Source organism: Cydia pomonella, chromosome 10 (genome assembly GCF_033807575.1).
Source record: "Cydia pomonella isolate Wapato2018A chromosome 10, ilCydPomo1, whole genome shotgun sequence".
Classification (NCBI taxonomy): Eukaryota; Metazoa; Arthropoda; class Insecta; order Lepidoptera; family Tortricidae; genus Cydia; species Cydia pomonella.
In genome coordinates, this window is record NC_084712.1 from 21,873,790 (window position 1) to 21,891,512 (window position 17,723).

General features: G+C 41.8%; 1 protein-coding gene across 1 annotated transcript; it reads left to right on the forward strand.

The window, feature by feature from the left end:
* The first annotated feature begins 782 nt into the window (after positions 1–782).
* LOC133522409 (zinc finger protein 675-like) lies at positions 783–16,960 on the forward strand. Its single transcript, XM_061857741.1, has 7 exons — positions 783–1,017; positions 1,086–1,476; positions 1,832–2,047; positions 13,409–13,562; positions 15,040–15,129; positions 15,806–15,952; positions 16,556–16,960. Exons 1-7 carry the CDS (start codon positions 895–897, stop codon positions 16,698–16,700), a joined length of 1,266 nt encoding a protein of 421 aa, XP_061713725.1. The 5' UTR covers positions 783–894; the 3' UTR covers positions 16,701–16,960.
* The last annotated feature ends 763 nt before the right edge of the window (positions 16,961–17,723 follow it).

Here is a 17,723-nt window from a genome sequence, read left to right on the forward strand (position 1 = left end):
TAAATCTAATAACCCAATTATTTATCAAATCCGTAGTCTACTGCAAAAATGTCATCTTAAAGGTTACTCGGTTTCCATTGCCTGGATCCCTGGACACAGAGGGATTAAAGGTAATGAAAGGGTGGATGACTTAGCTCGTGATGCCATTAGTTCTGGAGACATGTTTCCATTTAAGAATGTTGCTGAAGACCTGTTGGCACTGCCTAAAATATACCTAAGAAAGGAATGGACAAAATTATGGGCATCTGGTGCGGGTGCCGCTGCGTTACATTATCGGAGCATACAAAGATCAATTCCTGCCAAACCTTGGTTTGCTAAAATCTCTTTGCCAAAGCCTGCAACCAGTATGTTAATTCGAATGAGATTGGGTCACGTATGTACACCGGAACACCTGAAACTACAAAATCGCGTGGCCAGTTCCGCATGTATTTGTGGAGCTGATCCCGCTGATCTTAATCATATATTCTTTTCAGGTAATTGTAACCTGTATGACCGTTCTATATTATTAAGACAGCTGTCAGATTTAAAAGTTCCGTTTCCCACATCTATTAGAACACTCCTGTATATTAATAATTCTTCTCCATATATATTTAAATCATTGTATTCATTCCTCTCACGTCATAATATAAAATTATAATATATTACCATTCCCTGATCCTTATCCAAATTCCGACATATCCGTTATAATGTAATCCTTTAATTCCGTTTCCCCGTTTTACTCGTTTGGCTGAATGCGCCAGGAGCGCGATGCCATAAAAAAAAAAAAAAAAAAAAAAAAATCGTTTATATTATTGTTGTGTCAATAGATAGAAATATCCGAAGTATAAAATATGCAGTAGATTCAACATTTTTCCTTGTTTCTTTGTCAAATAAGTGAAACGAAATTTTATCATAATGGATGTCTGCAGAACCTGTCTGAAAACTCCGACCAATAAGGCTATTTCTGATCTGGAAAAGGAGATTAATGAGGATAACAAAAACTACTTCGAAATAATGATGTTCTGCTTAGATATCGAGGTAAATAAGAGCATGAGTGCATTTATTAAACATTTACTGCACTTATTACATGTCTTTCTTATTTTTAGGTAACTGAAGATTCAAAAATATCAACGTATTTATGTAATATCTGCTATAGAAAAATCATATCGTTTTACAAATTCAAGATGTTATCTTTAAAAAACGATGCCTATTTAAAGTCTTTGAATCCAGTTACATCACTAGAAGATCAGAAACTATCAGTGTATGTGGATGGGATGAAACATGAAGATCCGTTGGAAATTGATTATTTTGGCTCTTGCATAGTTGAAGAATGTAGAGCAGAAATAGAGGTAGAAATAGATGTGAAAAGGGAAGTTACATTAGATAATAATGATATTAAGGGTGAAGAATTACAAGTATTTCCAATAGATGCTAGAAATGAAGACATATTGGAAGATGTAGAGTCAGATAAAGAGTCACTGAAGAGCAGAGTAAAAGGTAATGAGAAACTTTATTGATCAGTAATTTAATTAATAAATAAATAAAATACAAATAACCTACACATACCTGTACACGTAAATTATTACATGTATAGTAATAATAAATATATAATAAAAATCTTTATTTCTTTAAACCTTACATTACATTGCATATTATAATATTTATGAACAAGAAACAGGTGTACCTATTAGGTTTGTGACACATTTCGGTAGTGGAGTTAGGCCTCTGTCTCCTGAACTAGGCCAAAGCCTGTGACTCTGGAGTCGGGAGCCTGTGTATAGATATCTATTTTTTATTTTATGTGCCAACCTTTTTATTTTGTTTTTCATAAATACCTGGGTGTCCACCTTAGAACCAAAACCTGAATACAAAATATATGAGGAGGATGGTATACGTCTCAGTAACATCAAAGAGCACTCTGTCCATCACCTGCCCGTGGGCCAGCAGAAGATGCTGCCGTGTAAGGACTTAGACTGCCCCAAGCTCTTCTACACAGAGAGGGGACAGAAATACCACTATGAAACTAAACATCTTGGCATGAAGTACAAATGTGATATTTGTAATAAAGGTAAGTTCAAAATATTATGTAAGCTTGGGTTAATACAGGGGTTCACAAACTGTGTCCACCCTCCTGCCGCTGTAGACAGTAAAGAGGGGCCTCTGAGGCAATCCTCACCATGTACCTATATATTTCTGTTAAGAATTGAAATGCGCACTCTGTTGTCTTTATATATTTTGTCTGTGGCAATACCATAGCTGTAAAATATGACTTCTTTCTTATCCTGTGTACGCCATTGTGTGTCTCTGCATAAATAAAACAATATTATACTGTTATCAAAGTACTTTTATTGGCCTGACCGATAATATAACAACAGGTTATGGCCCAGAGCATCGCGAGTGAATAGAAAGAAAGTCGGATCGGTTGTCGGAACGTGTTTATTTCCTACGTCTCGGTACTGCGTCGGATGCACGCGCGTGTTGTAGCGCGGCACGGGGACGTTTATAAGTACCAATGGATCTTGGAGGTCTTGGCGTCGCGTATGCGAAGAAGTTCGCTGGCGACAATTACAGACAATGGAAGTTCCAGACGACACTTGCCTTGAAGGCCAGGGGCCTGGGCGATCACATAACCTCTCCCGTAATGCCGGCTGGCGCCGATTCGAACGAATGGAACAAAGATGCGGCGAAGGCGATGTACGTAATAACAGCAAGTATGGAATTGCCGCAAATAAGTCTAATCGAAACCTGTGAAACGGCGAGTGGTATTTTTGCCAAATTAGACTCGATCTACGACCAAAAAAGTGAAAATTGCAAAATGCTGTTGCATGAGAAATTCCACACGATCAAGTTTATGGAGGGCGATAGCATTGCTGAACACATTTCGAAAATTGAAAATATCGCTAAACAATTAAAAGATGCCGGCGAAACAATGTCTGAAATGGCAATTGTAACCAAGATACTGGGGTCCTTGCCGGAGCGCTATCGCATGGTGAGACAAGCTTGGCTGTCGCTCGATCCAAGTAAGCAAACTGTTATTAACCTTACAGCGCGACTTCTAGATGAAGATTCAAGTTTCAAAGCTCAAGAGGAAACAGCACTAGCTACTGAGAAGATGGCTAGAAGGTCGGTGAAATGCTTCAAGTGCAAGAAACCGGGGCACTATGCTCGTGATTGTCGCTCCAACCCTCAACAAAGTAGTGCATGTAGGCATGACTTGAAGTATGAGAAGAACGAATCTGCCTTTATTGCCCAGCTTGAGGCGAACACCATGGAAGATGAAGAAATATGGATCTTAGACAGCGGCGCCTCCGCTCATATGACGTATAGACGGAATTATTTCTCAGACTTCAAGCTAGAGTGTAGCAGTGTGCGATTAGGTGACAAAAGTGAACTATCTGTGCAAGGCTCAGGAACAATTAAAATAATGAAGCTCTTGGACGGCAAATGGTACAATTCCACTATAAATAACGTGCTTTATGTGCCTGAATTGAAGAGAAACTTGTTCTCAGAGGGTGTTATTACATCAAAAGGATTTTCAGTGACCAAAAACAAAGATTTTGCATTTGTGAAAAATAGTGATGGAAGTATTGCGGCTACTGCCATCAAGCAACATAATAACCTGTACAAATTGTTATTTAAGCCCATCTTGGCGGGTGATGAAGCAAATGTAGTAACCTTGAAACAATGGCATGAGCGTCTTGGTCATGTGAATGTAAAGACTTTGCGTGAAATGGTGCAAAATGGCCATTTACCCTCTGTTGGTGATCTAAGTGACTTCTTCTGTGAGGCTTGTGTGATCGGCAAGCAACACAGAGTGCCTTTCAAGAAAAGTGCATCAAGCACACAGAAGAATAAAGTGTACAGTGACCTCTGCGGGCCTATGCCAACACCATCTGTTGGAGGAGCTCGATATTACATCACATTCCTGGAAGCAGCATCTGGATTTATCACCGTTTACTTCTTGAAGCACAAGAATGAAGCTTTACAAGCTTTTCAGAAGTATGTTCAACTAATAGAAAACAAATTTGACACCAAAGTGAAGCTGTTACATACTGACAACGGCAAGGAGTATTGCAATGATGAATTCAGGAAATATGCAGCTGGAAAAGGTATAGAGCTAGAATACACTGCTCCATATACACCGCAGCAGAATGGCAGGAGCGAGAGAGCAAACAGAACAATAATGGAGAGTGCTCGGTCCATGCTGTATGCGAGACATCTACCTTTAATGATGTGGGCAGAAGCAGTGCAGACAGCGGTTTATTTAATAAACAGAAGATGTAACAAGGAAAAGACTCCGTTTGAACTTTGGACTGGCTCAAAGCCTACTCTTACACATGTTAGAGCATTTGGTTCGGCTGCTTACATGCATGTACCTAAAGAAAAGAGAAACAAACTAGAGCCAAAAAGCAAGAAGCTTATTCTAGTTGGCTACGAAAGTAACTCTGACAATTACAGGTTGTTTGATCCCGATACAAAGAAAATAACCATATCTCGAGATGTAATTTTCAACGAAAATGAGCTCTCCTCATTGACTAAGAACATGGGAGATACATCAGATCAGCCACTGGGCCTTGATAGCCCCTATAGCGAAGAAAGCAACCCATATGAATCGCATGAACATGATTATAAAGCATTTGAAGATTTTTACCAAGCGATGATAGACGAGGTGGCAGTAAACAAAGAAGAAGACCCAGAGAGTCAAGAAGAGAACGGAACAATGTATAATGACAATGGTGAGAGAGTGGAACAGAGATACAACCTGCGTCCCCGACTTCATAGAAGCACAGTAGCAGAAGCAAACTTAGTAGAAGTACTGCCCAATTCATACAATGAGGCTGTGAATAGCCAAGATAAAGAAAGATGGATAACGGCAATGAATGAGGAACTTAAGTCCCATGATACTTGCAAGACATGGGAGCTTGTGGAACGTCCAGCTAACAAGAAGCTGATTGGCTGTAAATGGGTTTATAAGATTAAGCAGAATGCTGATGATACGTCACGATACAAAGCTCGACTATGTGCAAAAGGCTATACCCAAGAAAAAGGTATAGACTATGTTCAATAGCGAGAGAGTGGACTGTAATTCGAAAAAGGGGGGCGATAGGGAATGAAATTTAGGGGCCGGTTGAGCAAGAAAGTTGTGACATATTAAAATTAGAATATTAAATTAAAACTAAAATGTGAAATAGTGTAGGGCGAAGTTACCTTTCAGTCCGGGAGTTGTGGGGCTGAATCGTTGGTCGCCGTTGAAGACCGCTGGTGGTGATTCTGGCTGTCCTTGTCGCCAGCTAGAAGTAAGCTCAGAACCGTTACCTTGAGTCGTCCAACTTAGACCTCGGATTTTCCACTTCGCGGATGTGCCTGGTGTCCTTCGTCCACACAACACTGAGTCTAAATGCTAGAGACGTGATTGGCAGTAGTGCTTTCAATAAGTTGCGAAAATTAGCGAGAACGACGAAATACGATGTTAACTAGTGGTAGGTTGATGACACACTGACTCTGACGTGTCTATGACAGAGCAATATTCAAATTCCAACTGTGAGCTGGTGTTGCCACAGTAAATACGAGAAAATCTTATAGAATACAAGGCCAAAGCTGGACATTCCGCCCACCAAAATGCATTTGTATTTTGACTAAGCGAAAAGAACAATAAAAGTGAAACAAGTGCGATAATATTAAAGCTAAACGAAGAATGGACAACACAAATGTAGCGCATTAAAGCGACTACGCAGGTAGTGGACACAGCTTGACCACAGGCCGTTTGTACAACCCTGTGGCAGTGCGCACAGTAACCACACGACAGATCCCGTCAGATCCGGGGTGTGTGTCGATAATGCGACCCAGGGGCCACTTCATTGGGCTCGTCTGCTCGTTTACAACGAGCACAAGTGTGCCAACTTGGACGTTAGGGTGTCTGTCGTGCCACTTCATCCGCTGCTGGAGAGTATGCATATACTCCTTCGACCATTTGTTCCAGAAGTCCTGGTGCATCTTCTGAAGCAACTTCCAGCGTTGGAGAGGGCTAACCCGAACGTCTGAGAAGTCTTCCTCAGGTACGACCGATAGGGGTTCCGTGGTGAGGAAATGACCCGGTGTCAAGGCCGACAGGTCGTTGGGGTCGGTGCTGAGAGGAGTGAGTGGCCTGGAGTTGAGTAAAGCCTCGACTTGGGCTAAGATCGTCGAGAATTCCTCGTATGTCAACCTTTGGTTCCCGACGACACGCGACAAGTGTGTTTTAACAGCTTTAATTCCAGCTTCAGCGAGTCCTGAAAAATGTGGGCTACCCGGCGGGTTGAACTCGAAGTTGATTGTATGGTGTGCGGCAGCATCCTTCACTAAGCGTTGCAGGATGTTGTTCGCACCGACAAAATTTTTACCTTGGTCAGACACTAACCGGCTGCACCGACCACGGCGAGCGACGAAACGCCGAAGTGCGGCGAGAAAAGCATCCGAGGACAACTCGGTGACGAGCTCGGTATGAATGGCCTTTGTTGCGGTACAGACAAAGACGCAAATATAACCTTTGTACGTCTTGTTACCACGTCCGCGACCGAGAGCGATGTCGAAAGGCCCACCAAAGTCAACCGCTGCGCTCGAGAAAGCCTTCAGCTTGGATATTCGATACGATGGTAAGTCGCCCATGAGTGGCGCAGGAGCACCCGGTGGCCGCACCCGAAAGCACTTCATGCACTTCGATACAACTGCATAAATAGCCCGTTTCGGACACATAATCCAGAAATGTTGCGCTAGCAAGTTATGAAGTGTTTGGATGCCTGGATGCATGAATCGCTTATGATAATCATCGATAAGAAGGAAGGTCAGCCGATTGTCGCGAGGTAGAAGCAAAGGATGCTTCACGTCGAAGTCGAGAGAAGCTCGCGACAGGCGACCGCCCACCCTCAAGAGACCCGCGTCATCCATGAATGGGGACAGTTTTCTGAACGCTTTTGGGAGAGAGTTCGAATGATTGTTCAAAATGATTTCGATTTCCTGAGCGAAGCTGCGCTGCTGCACGAAACGTACAATAACCATGAGTGCCTGCTTTATTTCGATAGATGTTAAAGGACCGCGTAGCCACTTCCCGGCCGTTTTTCGGTTCTTCGCGTTATTCGCGAAGCGACAACAATAGGCTAAAACACGTTGAAGTGTTCTTAACGACGAAAACTTCTCCAGTAAGTTGTCGATTAGTGCATTGTCATTGGACACTACGAGGACTGTAATCTTTTGCTCATCATGGAGAACGTCCCTATCTGGCATCAGCACTGACTTAGGCCAGCTCTCAGTGGGGTGCCTGAGCCAATCAGGCCCGTTCCACCAGCAAGTTTGGTTGACTAAATCTTGGGGAAGCAAACCACGCGATCCGCAGTCGGCTGGATTGTCAGTGGTTCTGACATGATGCCAAGAATCGGGAGGAATAACGTCTTGGATATGACTCACACGGTTGGCCACGAACGTTTTCCACCTGGACGGACACGACTTAATCCAGGTCAACGTCACACTTGAGTCCGACCATGCAAAGATTCTGTCTACCGAGTGGAAAGGCTTCAAAGCCTCCACGACCGAAGCCATCAAGTCAGACAGCAGAACCGCTGCGAGCAATTCGAGACGCGGCACCGACAATTTACGCAATGGCGCGACCTTGGACTTAGCACACACGAGCTGTACGTCGACGTCACCCTCCTCAGTTTCGGTACGGCAATAGATTACGGCACAGAAGCCACGTTCTGACGCGTCGCAAAATCCGTGGAGATGTAGCACGTCGAATTTCCCGACTAAACGGCGTTGCACAGCTACAGCACTCAGCGACGAGAGTTGAGTTTTGAATTCCTGCCATTCCAGCCTGATGCTTTCCGGGACATCTCCATCCCAGGAAACGCCCGAAACCCAAAGCAATTGCATCAGATACTTGGCGAGAAATGTTACAGGCGAGAGGAAACCTAATGGATCGAAGATTCTAGCTATCTCCGACAGAATGGTGCGCTTGGTGCACCGACCGTTAGGAGCAGCGGCGACACGAAACCGGAAAGAATCTGATTGAGGTTGCCATAGCAAGCCCAATATCTTTAGAGAAATGTCAGTCATTTCTTCGAAATGTTTAAAGTCTTCCGAGTACAGATCAGAAGACGGAAGGCTCTCCAAGAACTCACTACTATTGGAGGTCCACTTCCTGAGGTGGAAACCCCCCGACGACAATATTTTCGTAAGGTCCACCTGAAGTAAACGCGCCTGCTCGACAGAATCCGCTCCGGTGACGACGTCGTCGACGTAGATGTCACGAGCGAGAACAGCTGAACCACTTGGGTATGCGGCTGCAGAATCACTGGCAAGTTGAGCCATTGTACGAAGAGCTTGGAATGGCGCAGCAGAAACCCCGTAGGTTACCGTTTTAAGACGGTAGTCGCGCACAGGACCGACAGCAGAAGGGCGCCACAAAATGCGCTGAAATTCAGCGTCTTCATCAGAGACCAGGATCTGCCTGTACATCTGTTTCACGTCACCTGTGAAGACGACGGCATGCCAGCGAAAACGTGTGAGCAGATCGAAGATGTTAGTCTGAAGCTTGGGCCCAGCGAGAAGAGTAGCGTTCAAGGACACCTCGTTGGCGTCCTTAGCGCTTGCGTCGAAAACCACGCGAAGAGGAGTGGTGACGGAATCGCGCAGAATTCCATGGTGAGGTATGTAATAAAAGTGGCCTTCACTTGTGGAAGGAGGTTCCACTTCTTCCAAGTGACCACGAGCCTCATAGTCATCCATAAATTCCACATACGCCCTTTTGAACTCGGGGTTGGAGTTCAACTTGCGTTCCAACGACGTGAACCGCTTGAGAGCAATTTCACGCGAATTGAGGAAGGTAGGTTTGTTCGCGGGATCGACAAATGGTAGTGGAACTACGAACCTGCCTTCTTCATTGCGATAGTATTTTTCAAGAAAATAGTCCTCGCAGCGTTGGTCCTCCTCAGATACGAAAGGTTTAGTCGGAGAACTAACGTTTTCTAATTCCCAAAATTTTTTTATAGAATCATCAAGCGACAAAATCTGCGAAGGACTCGACACGAAAAAACAATGATTTTTATTGTTACGATACGATACGAGAGCGCTTGTTGTGAGCTGACTCCCGTCACACTCACCCATAACGACCCATCCATAGATGGTTTTCAACAGAGTAGGCTGTCCTGGCTCCCCGCGCCGTATACCGGGCAACAACGACGAAACGAAGACCTGTGCGTTAAGTAACAGGTCCACCGGCGCCGGACGGGCGAAACCAGGATCAGCCAGCGATAAATTCCTGATGTGCGACCACCCCGACGAATCGACAGGTTGAGGAGGTTGGTCGGCACATACCGGCGACAAAACGAAAGCTTCGAGTTTAGTACTCAGTGAAGAGGGTTCATTTCCCATTGGCTTGACCTCACATGATAGTGCGCCAAATGTTTGATATGGCGAATTGCCAATGCCAAACACAGTGTGTTGTCCAGAAGTTTCAAATCCTAGCATTTCTGCACAGGATTTTGACATGAAATTGCATGCACTAGCACCATCCAAGAGCGCCCGCACTGGGCGGAAGACACCAGAACTGTCCCGAATTAACACCTGGGCAGTAGCGAAGAAGATTGTATTATCTCCCGCCATAGCAGCTAAAACCGTGTTACTACTACTACTGCTCATGCCATTGCTAGGCGGTGCAGTAGCAATCTCTGTGCCCGTGGGTGCTTCCACACTCTTTGTGAAATGCAATAAGTTGTGGTGCGAGCGATTACACACACTACAGCGAGAAGCTCGACAAGTTTTCACCCTATGTGCATTTGAGAAACATAAAATACACAAACCCTTCTCCTTAACAAAATTAAACCGGCCATCATTATTGAGATTTATAAACTTGTTACATTTATCGAGACTATGTTGACCCGAACAAAAAACACAACTTGGTGTTGATGTAGTCGAAACGACAAGGGCCGTTTTGTTTTTGGTTAACGGTTTAACATTCTGAACTTGAGGCCTAACACTAACACTGGAGTTTTCCAAAGCCCTGCTCCGCTTTTCAATAAAGTTTTTTAATTCCTCAAACTTTGGAACTTCAGTATTGGAAGCGAGTTGTAACTCAAATGCTTCTCGGGTAGCGACATCTAACTTTGCCCAAAGCAAATAATATAACATAAAATTCTTGTCGGGGAGGTTAAATTTTGACAAAATAGTTAAATTCTCATTAAAAGTTCTAAAAACCCTTTCCAAATCCATTTTTGTTTTGACTGGCTCACAATTTAGCAGTTTTTCATAGTACATGACAGCAATTTGCCTCTTCCTATCATAATAGTTGGACAGTGTTTCATATGCACTGCTGTAATTGTCACCTGACAAAGGAAAACTTTTTATTAAATCATGTGCGGAACCCTGAACGCTTGATAGAAGGTAGTGCAATTTCTCCACATTACTAATATTGCTCCGACTATGTATAAGGGAATCAAAAAGCTCCTTAAAAGACACCCAACTTTCCAGTTTCCCATCAAAAGGCGTAATCGATATTTTTGGAAGCTTAGCTAAATTATTCCCAAGCGTTAAAGATTTCACTTCAGGCTTATCACTTATTTCACTTCTAGCCATTTGTCTCAACCTACATTTTACGGATTTTAGCTTACTTTCAAATTCCTTGGTGACTTCATACTCCTCCACACGTTTTTCAGGTTTCAGTGGACGTAAAATCCGTAGTTGTGCTTTGTGAAAGTCCTTTTCTATATCCTTGATGTCTGATTCATCATACCCTTTCAAGTCGGAACCCTCAATATTTTCTAACCGAAAAATAGCGTAACCTCGCGCGACATGGAACATGTCTACTGTCGCGGGATCCGTGTCACTATCACCATGTACACTCATATTGTTTTAAGTGCAATTAAAAACACTAAAACGGCGAAAAACTCAAACTTAATTGCAAAATTAATTCAATAAAAACGAAGTACTACTGACTGATACTAGTGACATTGACAGTTGACGTTAACCCTTGACAACTATGAGAATGTTGCCAGCAATATTAACCACGAGTGAACGAATGATTTACTAAAAGCACTACTACACGGCCACCAACTTTCTTGCTTACCCTCGACTTTTTTATAAGTGTACCCTAAATTTTGAATTAAACAAATGATATGACCAAACAAATTCGAATAAGCAACAAACAACGAGAAACGAAAAACCAAAGGTCACTTTTCAAATTATGCGGATCGAAGGCCAAAATGTTCAATAGCGAGAGAGTGGACTGTAATTCGAAAAAGGGGGGCGATAGGGAATGAAATTTAGGGGCCGGTTGAGCAAGAAAGTTGTGACATATTAAAATTAGAATATTAAATTAAAACTAAAATGTGAAATAGTGTAGGGCGAAGTTACCTTTCAGTCCGGGAGTTGTGGGGCTGAATCGTTGGTCGCCGTTGAAGACCGCTGGTGGTGATTCTGGCTGTCCTTGTCGCCAGCTAGAAGTAAGCTCAGAACCGTTACCTTGAGTCGTCCAACTTAGACCTCGGATTTTCCACTTCGCGGATGTGCCTGGTGTCCTTCGTCCACACAACACTGAGTCTAAATGCTAGAGACGTGATTGGCAGTAGTGCTTTCAATAAGTTGCGAAAATTAGCGAGAACGACGAAATACGATGTTAACTAGTGGTAGGTTGATGACACACTGACTCTGACGTGTCTATGACAGAGCAATATTCAAATTCCAACTGTGAGCTGGTGTTGCCACAGTAAATACGAGAAAATCTTATAGAATACAAGGCCAAAGCTGGACAGACTATGATGAGACGTTTTCACCAACGGTGCGCTATGATACCATCAGAATAATGCTATCACTGGCAGCAAAAGAAAAATTGAAGATGGGACAGTTCGATATAAAAACTGCTTTCCTATATGGAACCCTAGAGGAAGAGGTTTACATGGAACCCCCACCTGGTCTAGACACAGAATTAATCTGCAAACTCAACAAGTCACTGTATGGGCTAAAGCAGTCACCTAGGTGTTGGAATTCTAAGTTTCACTCATTCATGCAGGAAAATGGTTTTGTAAACTGCCAAAATGACAGATGTCTGTATGTTTCTCAGGACGGTAGATTTCCCTTATATTTACTTTTGTTTGTAGATGATGGGCTGTTGTTGTGTAAAAACCAAGAAATTATTGATAAGTTTTTAATCAACTTGCAAAAACATTTTGAAATAACCATCATGAGTCCAAAGCAATTTGTGGGTTTAGAAATAGAAATTGAAAGTGATGGGTCTATCTTTGTACATCAGACTAAGTATATTAATAGCTTGCTCCACAAATTTGGAATGGACTCGTGTAAAACTAGTGCGTTGCCAGCTGACCCTAATGTAAGGTTGGATAATTGTGAAGGATCAGCTGACATGCCAGATGTACCATACCGTGAGGCAGTAGGCTCACTCATGTATGCTGCTATAGGTAGCAGGCCTGATATCTACTTTATAGTATGCTCACTGAGTAGATACTTAAACAATTTTAGTAATGTGCACTGGGGTGCAGTAAAAAAGGTATTTAAATATTTGAAAAGTAATAAAGAGTTGGGCATACTATATAGTACAAGTGTATCTGAGGATGACAACATAAAAGGTTTTTCTGATGCTGACTATGCAAATTGTACTGTGACACGTAAATCTGTAACTGGCTATGTGTTTATAATGAATAGTGGTGCTGTCACTTGGAACACTAAATTACAAAAGTGTGTAGTTCTGTCTACGACAGAAGCTGAATATCTAGCTGCCTGTGCCGCTACGAAAGAGCTTGTTTGGATTAAAAGTCTCATGCAAGAAATTGGCTTATCAGAAAATATTAAGCTAGGAATTGATAATCAGAGTACAATCAAGCTCATTCGTGGCGCTAATTTACATAAGAGATCTAAACATATAGATATTCAATATCACTATGTAAGAGAAAAGCTTCTTGAGAAGGTGATGGATGTCGAGTACTGTGAAACTAAACTGCAAGCAGCTGATATGTTTACCAAGAGCCTTCCTTTGCCTCAGTTCGAATCTTTAAGAAGGATGATTGGTATGTGTGGGAGAGTACGCATTTAGGGGGGGTGTTAAGAATTGAAATGCGCACTCTGTTGTCTTTATATATTTTGTCTGTGGCAATACCATAGCTGTAAAATATGACTTCTTTCTTATCCTGTGTACGCCATTGTGTGTCTCTGCATAAATAAAACAATATTATACTGTTATCAAAGTACTTTTATTGGCCTGACCGATAATATAACAACAATTTCGAATAGCCTAATTAGATTAGGGTGTGAAGATTACATTTTAAAATTGCAAATGCTTCACTGAAAAATATTGGGAACCCCTGGGTTAATACTTATATCATAATGATTTAGGTATCTTTAGGGTGAAATGCACTCTCTTCCATTCCTTGAATTCAATGTTTACTTCCAGAGGTGGCAAACCTTTCGGCGCACAAGCAACAAGCCCACAACCCCGGCTTGCTCCCGCTTAACTCGCGTGTCACCAAACATACGATTGGTAAAACATTTGAATGTGATATTTGTGAGAAGAAGTTCCGTGGGAAGATTTTCCTTAAAAGACATATGTGAGTTCTTTTGGGTTGTGCCTATTTTCTTAATAATAATAATTCAGCCTATATACGTCCCACTGCTGGGCACAGGCCTCCTCTCATGTGCAAGAGGGCTCGGGCTATAGTCCCCACGCTAGCCCAATGCGGATTGGGGACTTCACATACACCTTTGAATATCTTCGCAGATATGTGCAGGTTTCCAGGGGAAGCTAGTGGTAAATATCAAATGACATTTCGTACATAAGTTCCGAAAAACTCATTGATACGAGCCAGGATTTGAACCCACGACCTCCGGATTGAAAGTCGGACGTCATATCCACCGCTATTTTCTTATGTTGGATAATTTTAGAATTCCGTAAATATTACTTAGTAGCCAAGTGTGTCCGATATTGAGAGTTTCGAATTTTTCAAGTTAGACACTCATTTCATTTCATTTCTTTATTTGCATTCAATACACTACACAGTATAACAGTATAGTACATGAAACCCCTAGGGGTGTGGCAAAAGATAAAAAATAATATTTACAGAACAGTCAGTACAGTCACTGATTATAGCAGTCAAAAAAGTCAGAGCGAAATATAATACATATTATTATATTTACTCACCACTATTTAAGGAAGGAAAACATTGTGAGGGTACCAGCTAATCATAGAGACTAGTTTTCCTTTATATGTATGGTTTAAATTTAATAATGAAAATTGTTAATTTCTGATCTTTTCAAGCCATTCACATGATTCTGGCAGCTAGACCTACCAACATTGCGTACCTCCAAAATGCTTGTGGTAGCTCAGGCTACCTAATGGAGTGTATGTGGTTTTTTGGTTTTTATCTGTGAATGTCTGTACAGATACGGTCTAAGGGTCTAACTCTTTTCAATATACATAGTAGACCTTAGACCAAGATAAGTTGGCAGCGATTTTGATAGCCCAGACAGCGCAAGTGTTATTTTAAATGTCAAACATCTATAAAATATGGCATTTACTTAACACTTGTCAGGCTGGGCTATCAAAATCGCTGCCAACTTAGCTTGGTCTGACTCTACCAACGTGACAACATTTAAAGAATCAACTACGTGGACATAAGTAAGTGACTAAAGTTATTTTTATGTTTGTTACATTACTTTGCTATGTATTTGAGAAGTGCATGTGTGACAGTTGTGTGTTTTTAAAATACCGTAAACCGTAACTTCAAATGAATATATGTATAAGTCTATTAGTATTATATATTAAAATACTCAAGTCAAATGATCAAGAAATCTAACTTCAAAACAATAGCTTAGTAGTTTTTTGACGTGTTTAGTAAAAAGTCATGACAAATTTTTTGCTCCTTATGACCTCAGGAATGCGTGGTCGGGGTTAAAATCTGTCGGGTTTTACCAGCCCATGGTGTATTTCATTGGGTCATTTTTGTGTATTTTTTATTATAATTTTTATTACAACAAATAACTATAGTGTTTTTGAGAATCTTTATATGATGAATATGTTTGTTCCAGACGGGATATCCACAACAAAGAGAGAAAATTCCAATGTGAATTTTGTTCGAAGGGGTTCTTCAGAAAAACGGCATGTCAAGATCATGTAAGGTAAGTAACATACCTACATGTTTACGTGATTATTTTCTATGATGCCAACTTTGGAGATTTAAATAAACTGTACCTGTGGCAAGCCAGAATCTTTCTTGTCAAATGTCTAATACTTGTATTATGTTTTATTTATTTCGTCTTTATCTTGCTAATTATTTAAAAATAACTAAATATAAAAACAATATCTTAAATGTGTAAACCGAGGACTTTTATTAATACCAAATTCGACCATACTTTCTTGCAAAGAAGATGACCAGAATTGCAAGACTCGTCACAAATAATTGTTTGGCCTTCTAAGCTCTTGTGGCTTCATAACACATTCATTATTCATTAAATTATGAGCGGGCTCAATCCCTTGATCGCTCATAATTTAATGAACAAAATTGAATGCCATGAACAGTTCGTTTACCCAATTCTCTGCTAAAAAACATCGAAATGCCGGGACTTGCCCCTATTAACCAACCGTATGTTCCAAGTTGAATGTAACAACTTCGCATCGCTTCCCTCGCTCGTTCGAAAACTGCCATTTCTCTTTAAAGATCGTGTCGTTCACGACGACGCCTGCCTTGACTCGCAATGCCATGTTATTAAAAGTTAGATTTGACAAATATACGCGTCATCGTGGATGACACGAACTATAGTACGGAGTAACTCTTAAATTGTTCTCGTCTGGCAGGAAGCACACGAATGAACGCCCTTTCAAGTGCGAAGAGTGCGGCAAGGCGTTCGTGCGGAGCACCACGCTCAACAACCACCGCCTCATACACGTGGATGAGAAGAAGTTCCAGTGCGACCAGTGCGACAAGAGCTTCAGGAATGCCGGGTAAGGTGGTCGCCGTTTAGAATTTCTTAGTTAGGTACTTGATCGTAACCAGGGGCCGATGTGATCGAAATCAACAAGAGATATTTAGGCCGCGGACTAGATACATGTGACCAGCGGCGCTCGAGCAGGGGGAGGAAAATAGAGCGTTCGGGCTTTCTCGGCTCGGCATTGCTCCGATCCAAGCAATTATTAGGGATGGCACAACTTACGTCCCTTTGCGTGCACAACCACAGATAAGATAATTACATGAATTTTGACAACCCTAAATAGCTGAAAGGGATAGTTCCATACATTAGAAAGGGACAACATGGTGCGGCCCTGAATCGCTGTCAAACTTCGGTTTTGTAGGAAATTTCCTTTCTGTACGGGTGTAAAATTCTGTGGCTCGTGCAAATGTAGTTACGAACGGCCTTGATTTGCCGCTCGCATGCGTCCAGTCCACAGCCTTGTGGGCTACGGCATTCACATCTTCCACGTAGCTATTATCCCAAAATATTTAATAAATAGGACAATTTGTCTCTTGGACAAAATTTCATTGTTTCAAACAAGGGAAGAAAAATGCATCTATTTTGTACATATATAATATAAGCTGGTATGTTGTAGGGGCCTAAAAGCGCACATGGTGACGCACACGAAGGAGAAACCCTATCCGTGCGGGTTCTGCAGCATGTCCTTCAAGCGCTCCGACCACCGCAACCGCCACGAGTTCACCGCACACCAGAAAAGACGAAACGCGTCAAAAGATTGATAATCTTATCTCCAAGCACGAAGGTTGAAATTGTCTTTGAACACCGCGACCGGCTTAAGCTCACTACGCACGGGAAACATCGCGCAGCCAACTGACCCTATCTAGATGCAATAAGGGGCAAATTCGGACAGCGGTTGTACTACAAGTTATAAGTTGAATTAAATAAATAATTGTATTTATTTATTATTTTAGGTATATTGTTAATTTAGGTAGAATAGGCACGTACACGTATAATTTAAATTATATTTTGTATGCCCAAATATTTTGTTTTTTATTTTCACCCAGAAAGGTTTAAGTTTTAAGTGAAATAATAGTAGAACTGGATTTTATAAAACAGTTTGCTCGGCAAAGTGATCTAAAATGGCAGAGATTACTTGCGGACTACCTGACTAAGAACAGACTAATCTTGCTTTATAGTTTATATGGATTATTGAAGATGGTTCCCTCAGATAAAGGAAAATCTACGCTAAAATGTATTGTTCAGTGACACTCTTTGTATCTACCAAAGAGCATATAATCACTACGTTTGTATCTACTTGCTAGACTAGAGGAGCGACAATCCTTTCGGTCATTCTCGGTTATTTCCCGACTCCGTCCAGTTAAGCATTGCTCCGACCAATCATTAGGATTGGCACAACTTTACCACAGATAAGATAAGGACTAGAATTTTGATAATCCTAAATAGCCGACTGGGAATAGTGGCCTACGTTAGAAAAGGACAGAATAATTTAACCCTAAATCGCTGTGTCATCTGTACGGTAGTACTATTATAAAAACTGTCCCTCGTTGATTGGAATTAAGGTGCCTGAGAACGTAGAGATTATATGCTCTTTGGGCGCCTGCACACAATATAAGTAAGGGTGTGAGATAGATACTTGCGCTGCGCAAGCAATTTGCTAAGCAAGTCATCTGAATTTACACTGTGGTTGTACGGTGGCATATTTACGTGAGCACTGCTCATGGCGTACGCATGGCGACATCTTATCGCAATATGTATCGCAATGAACCTGTTAAGAATGTAAG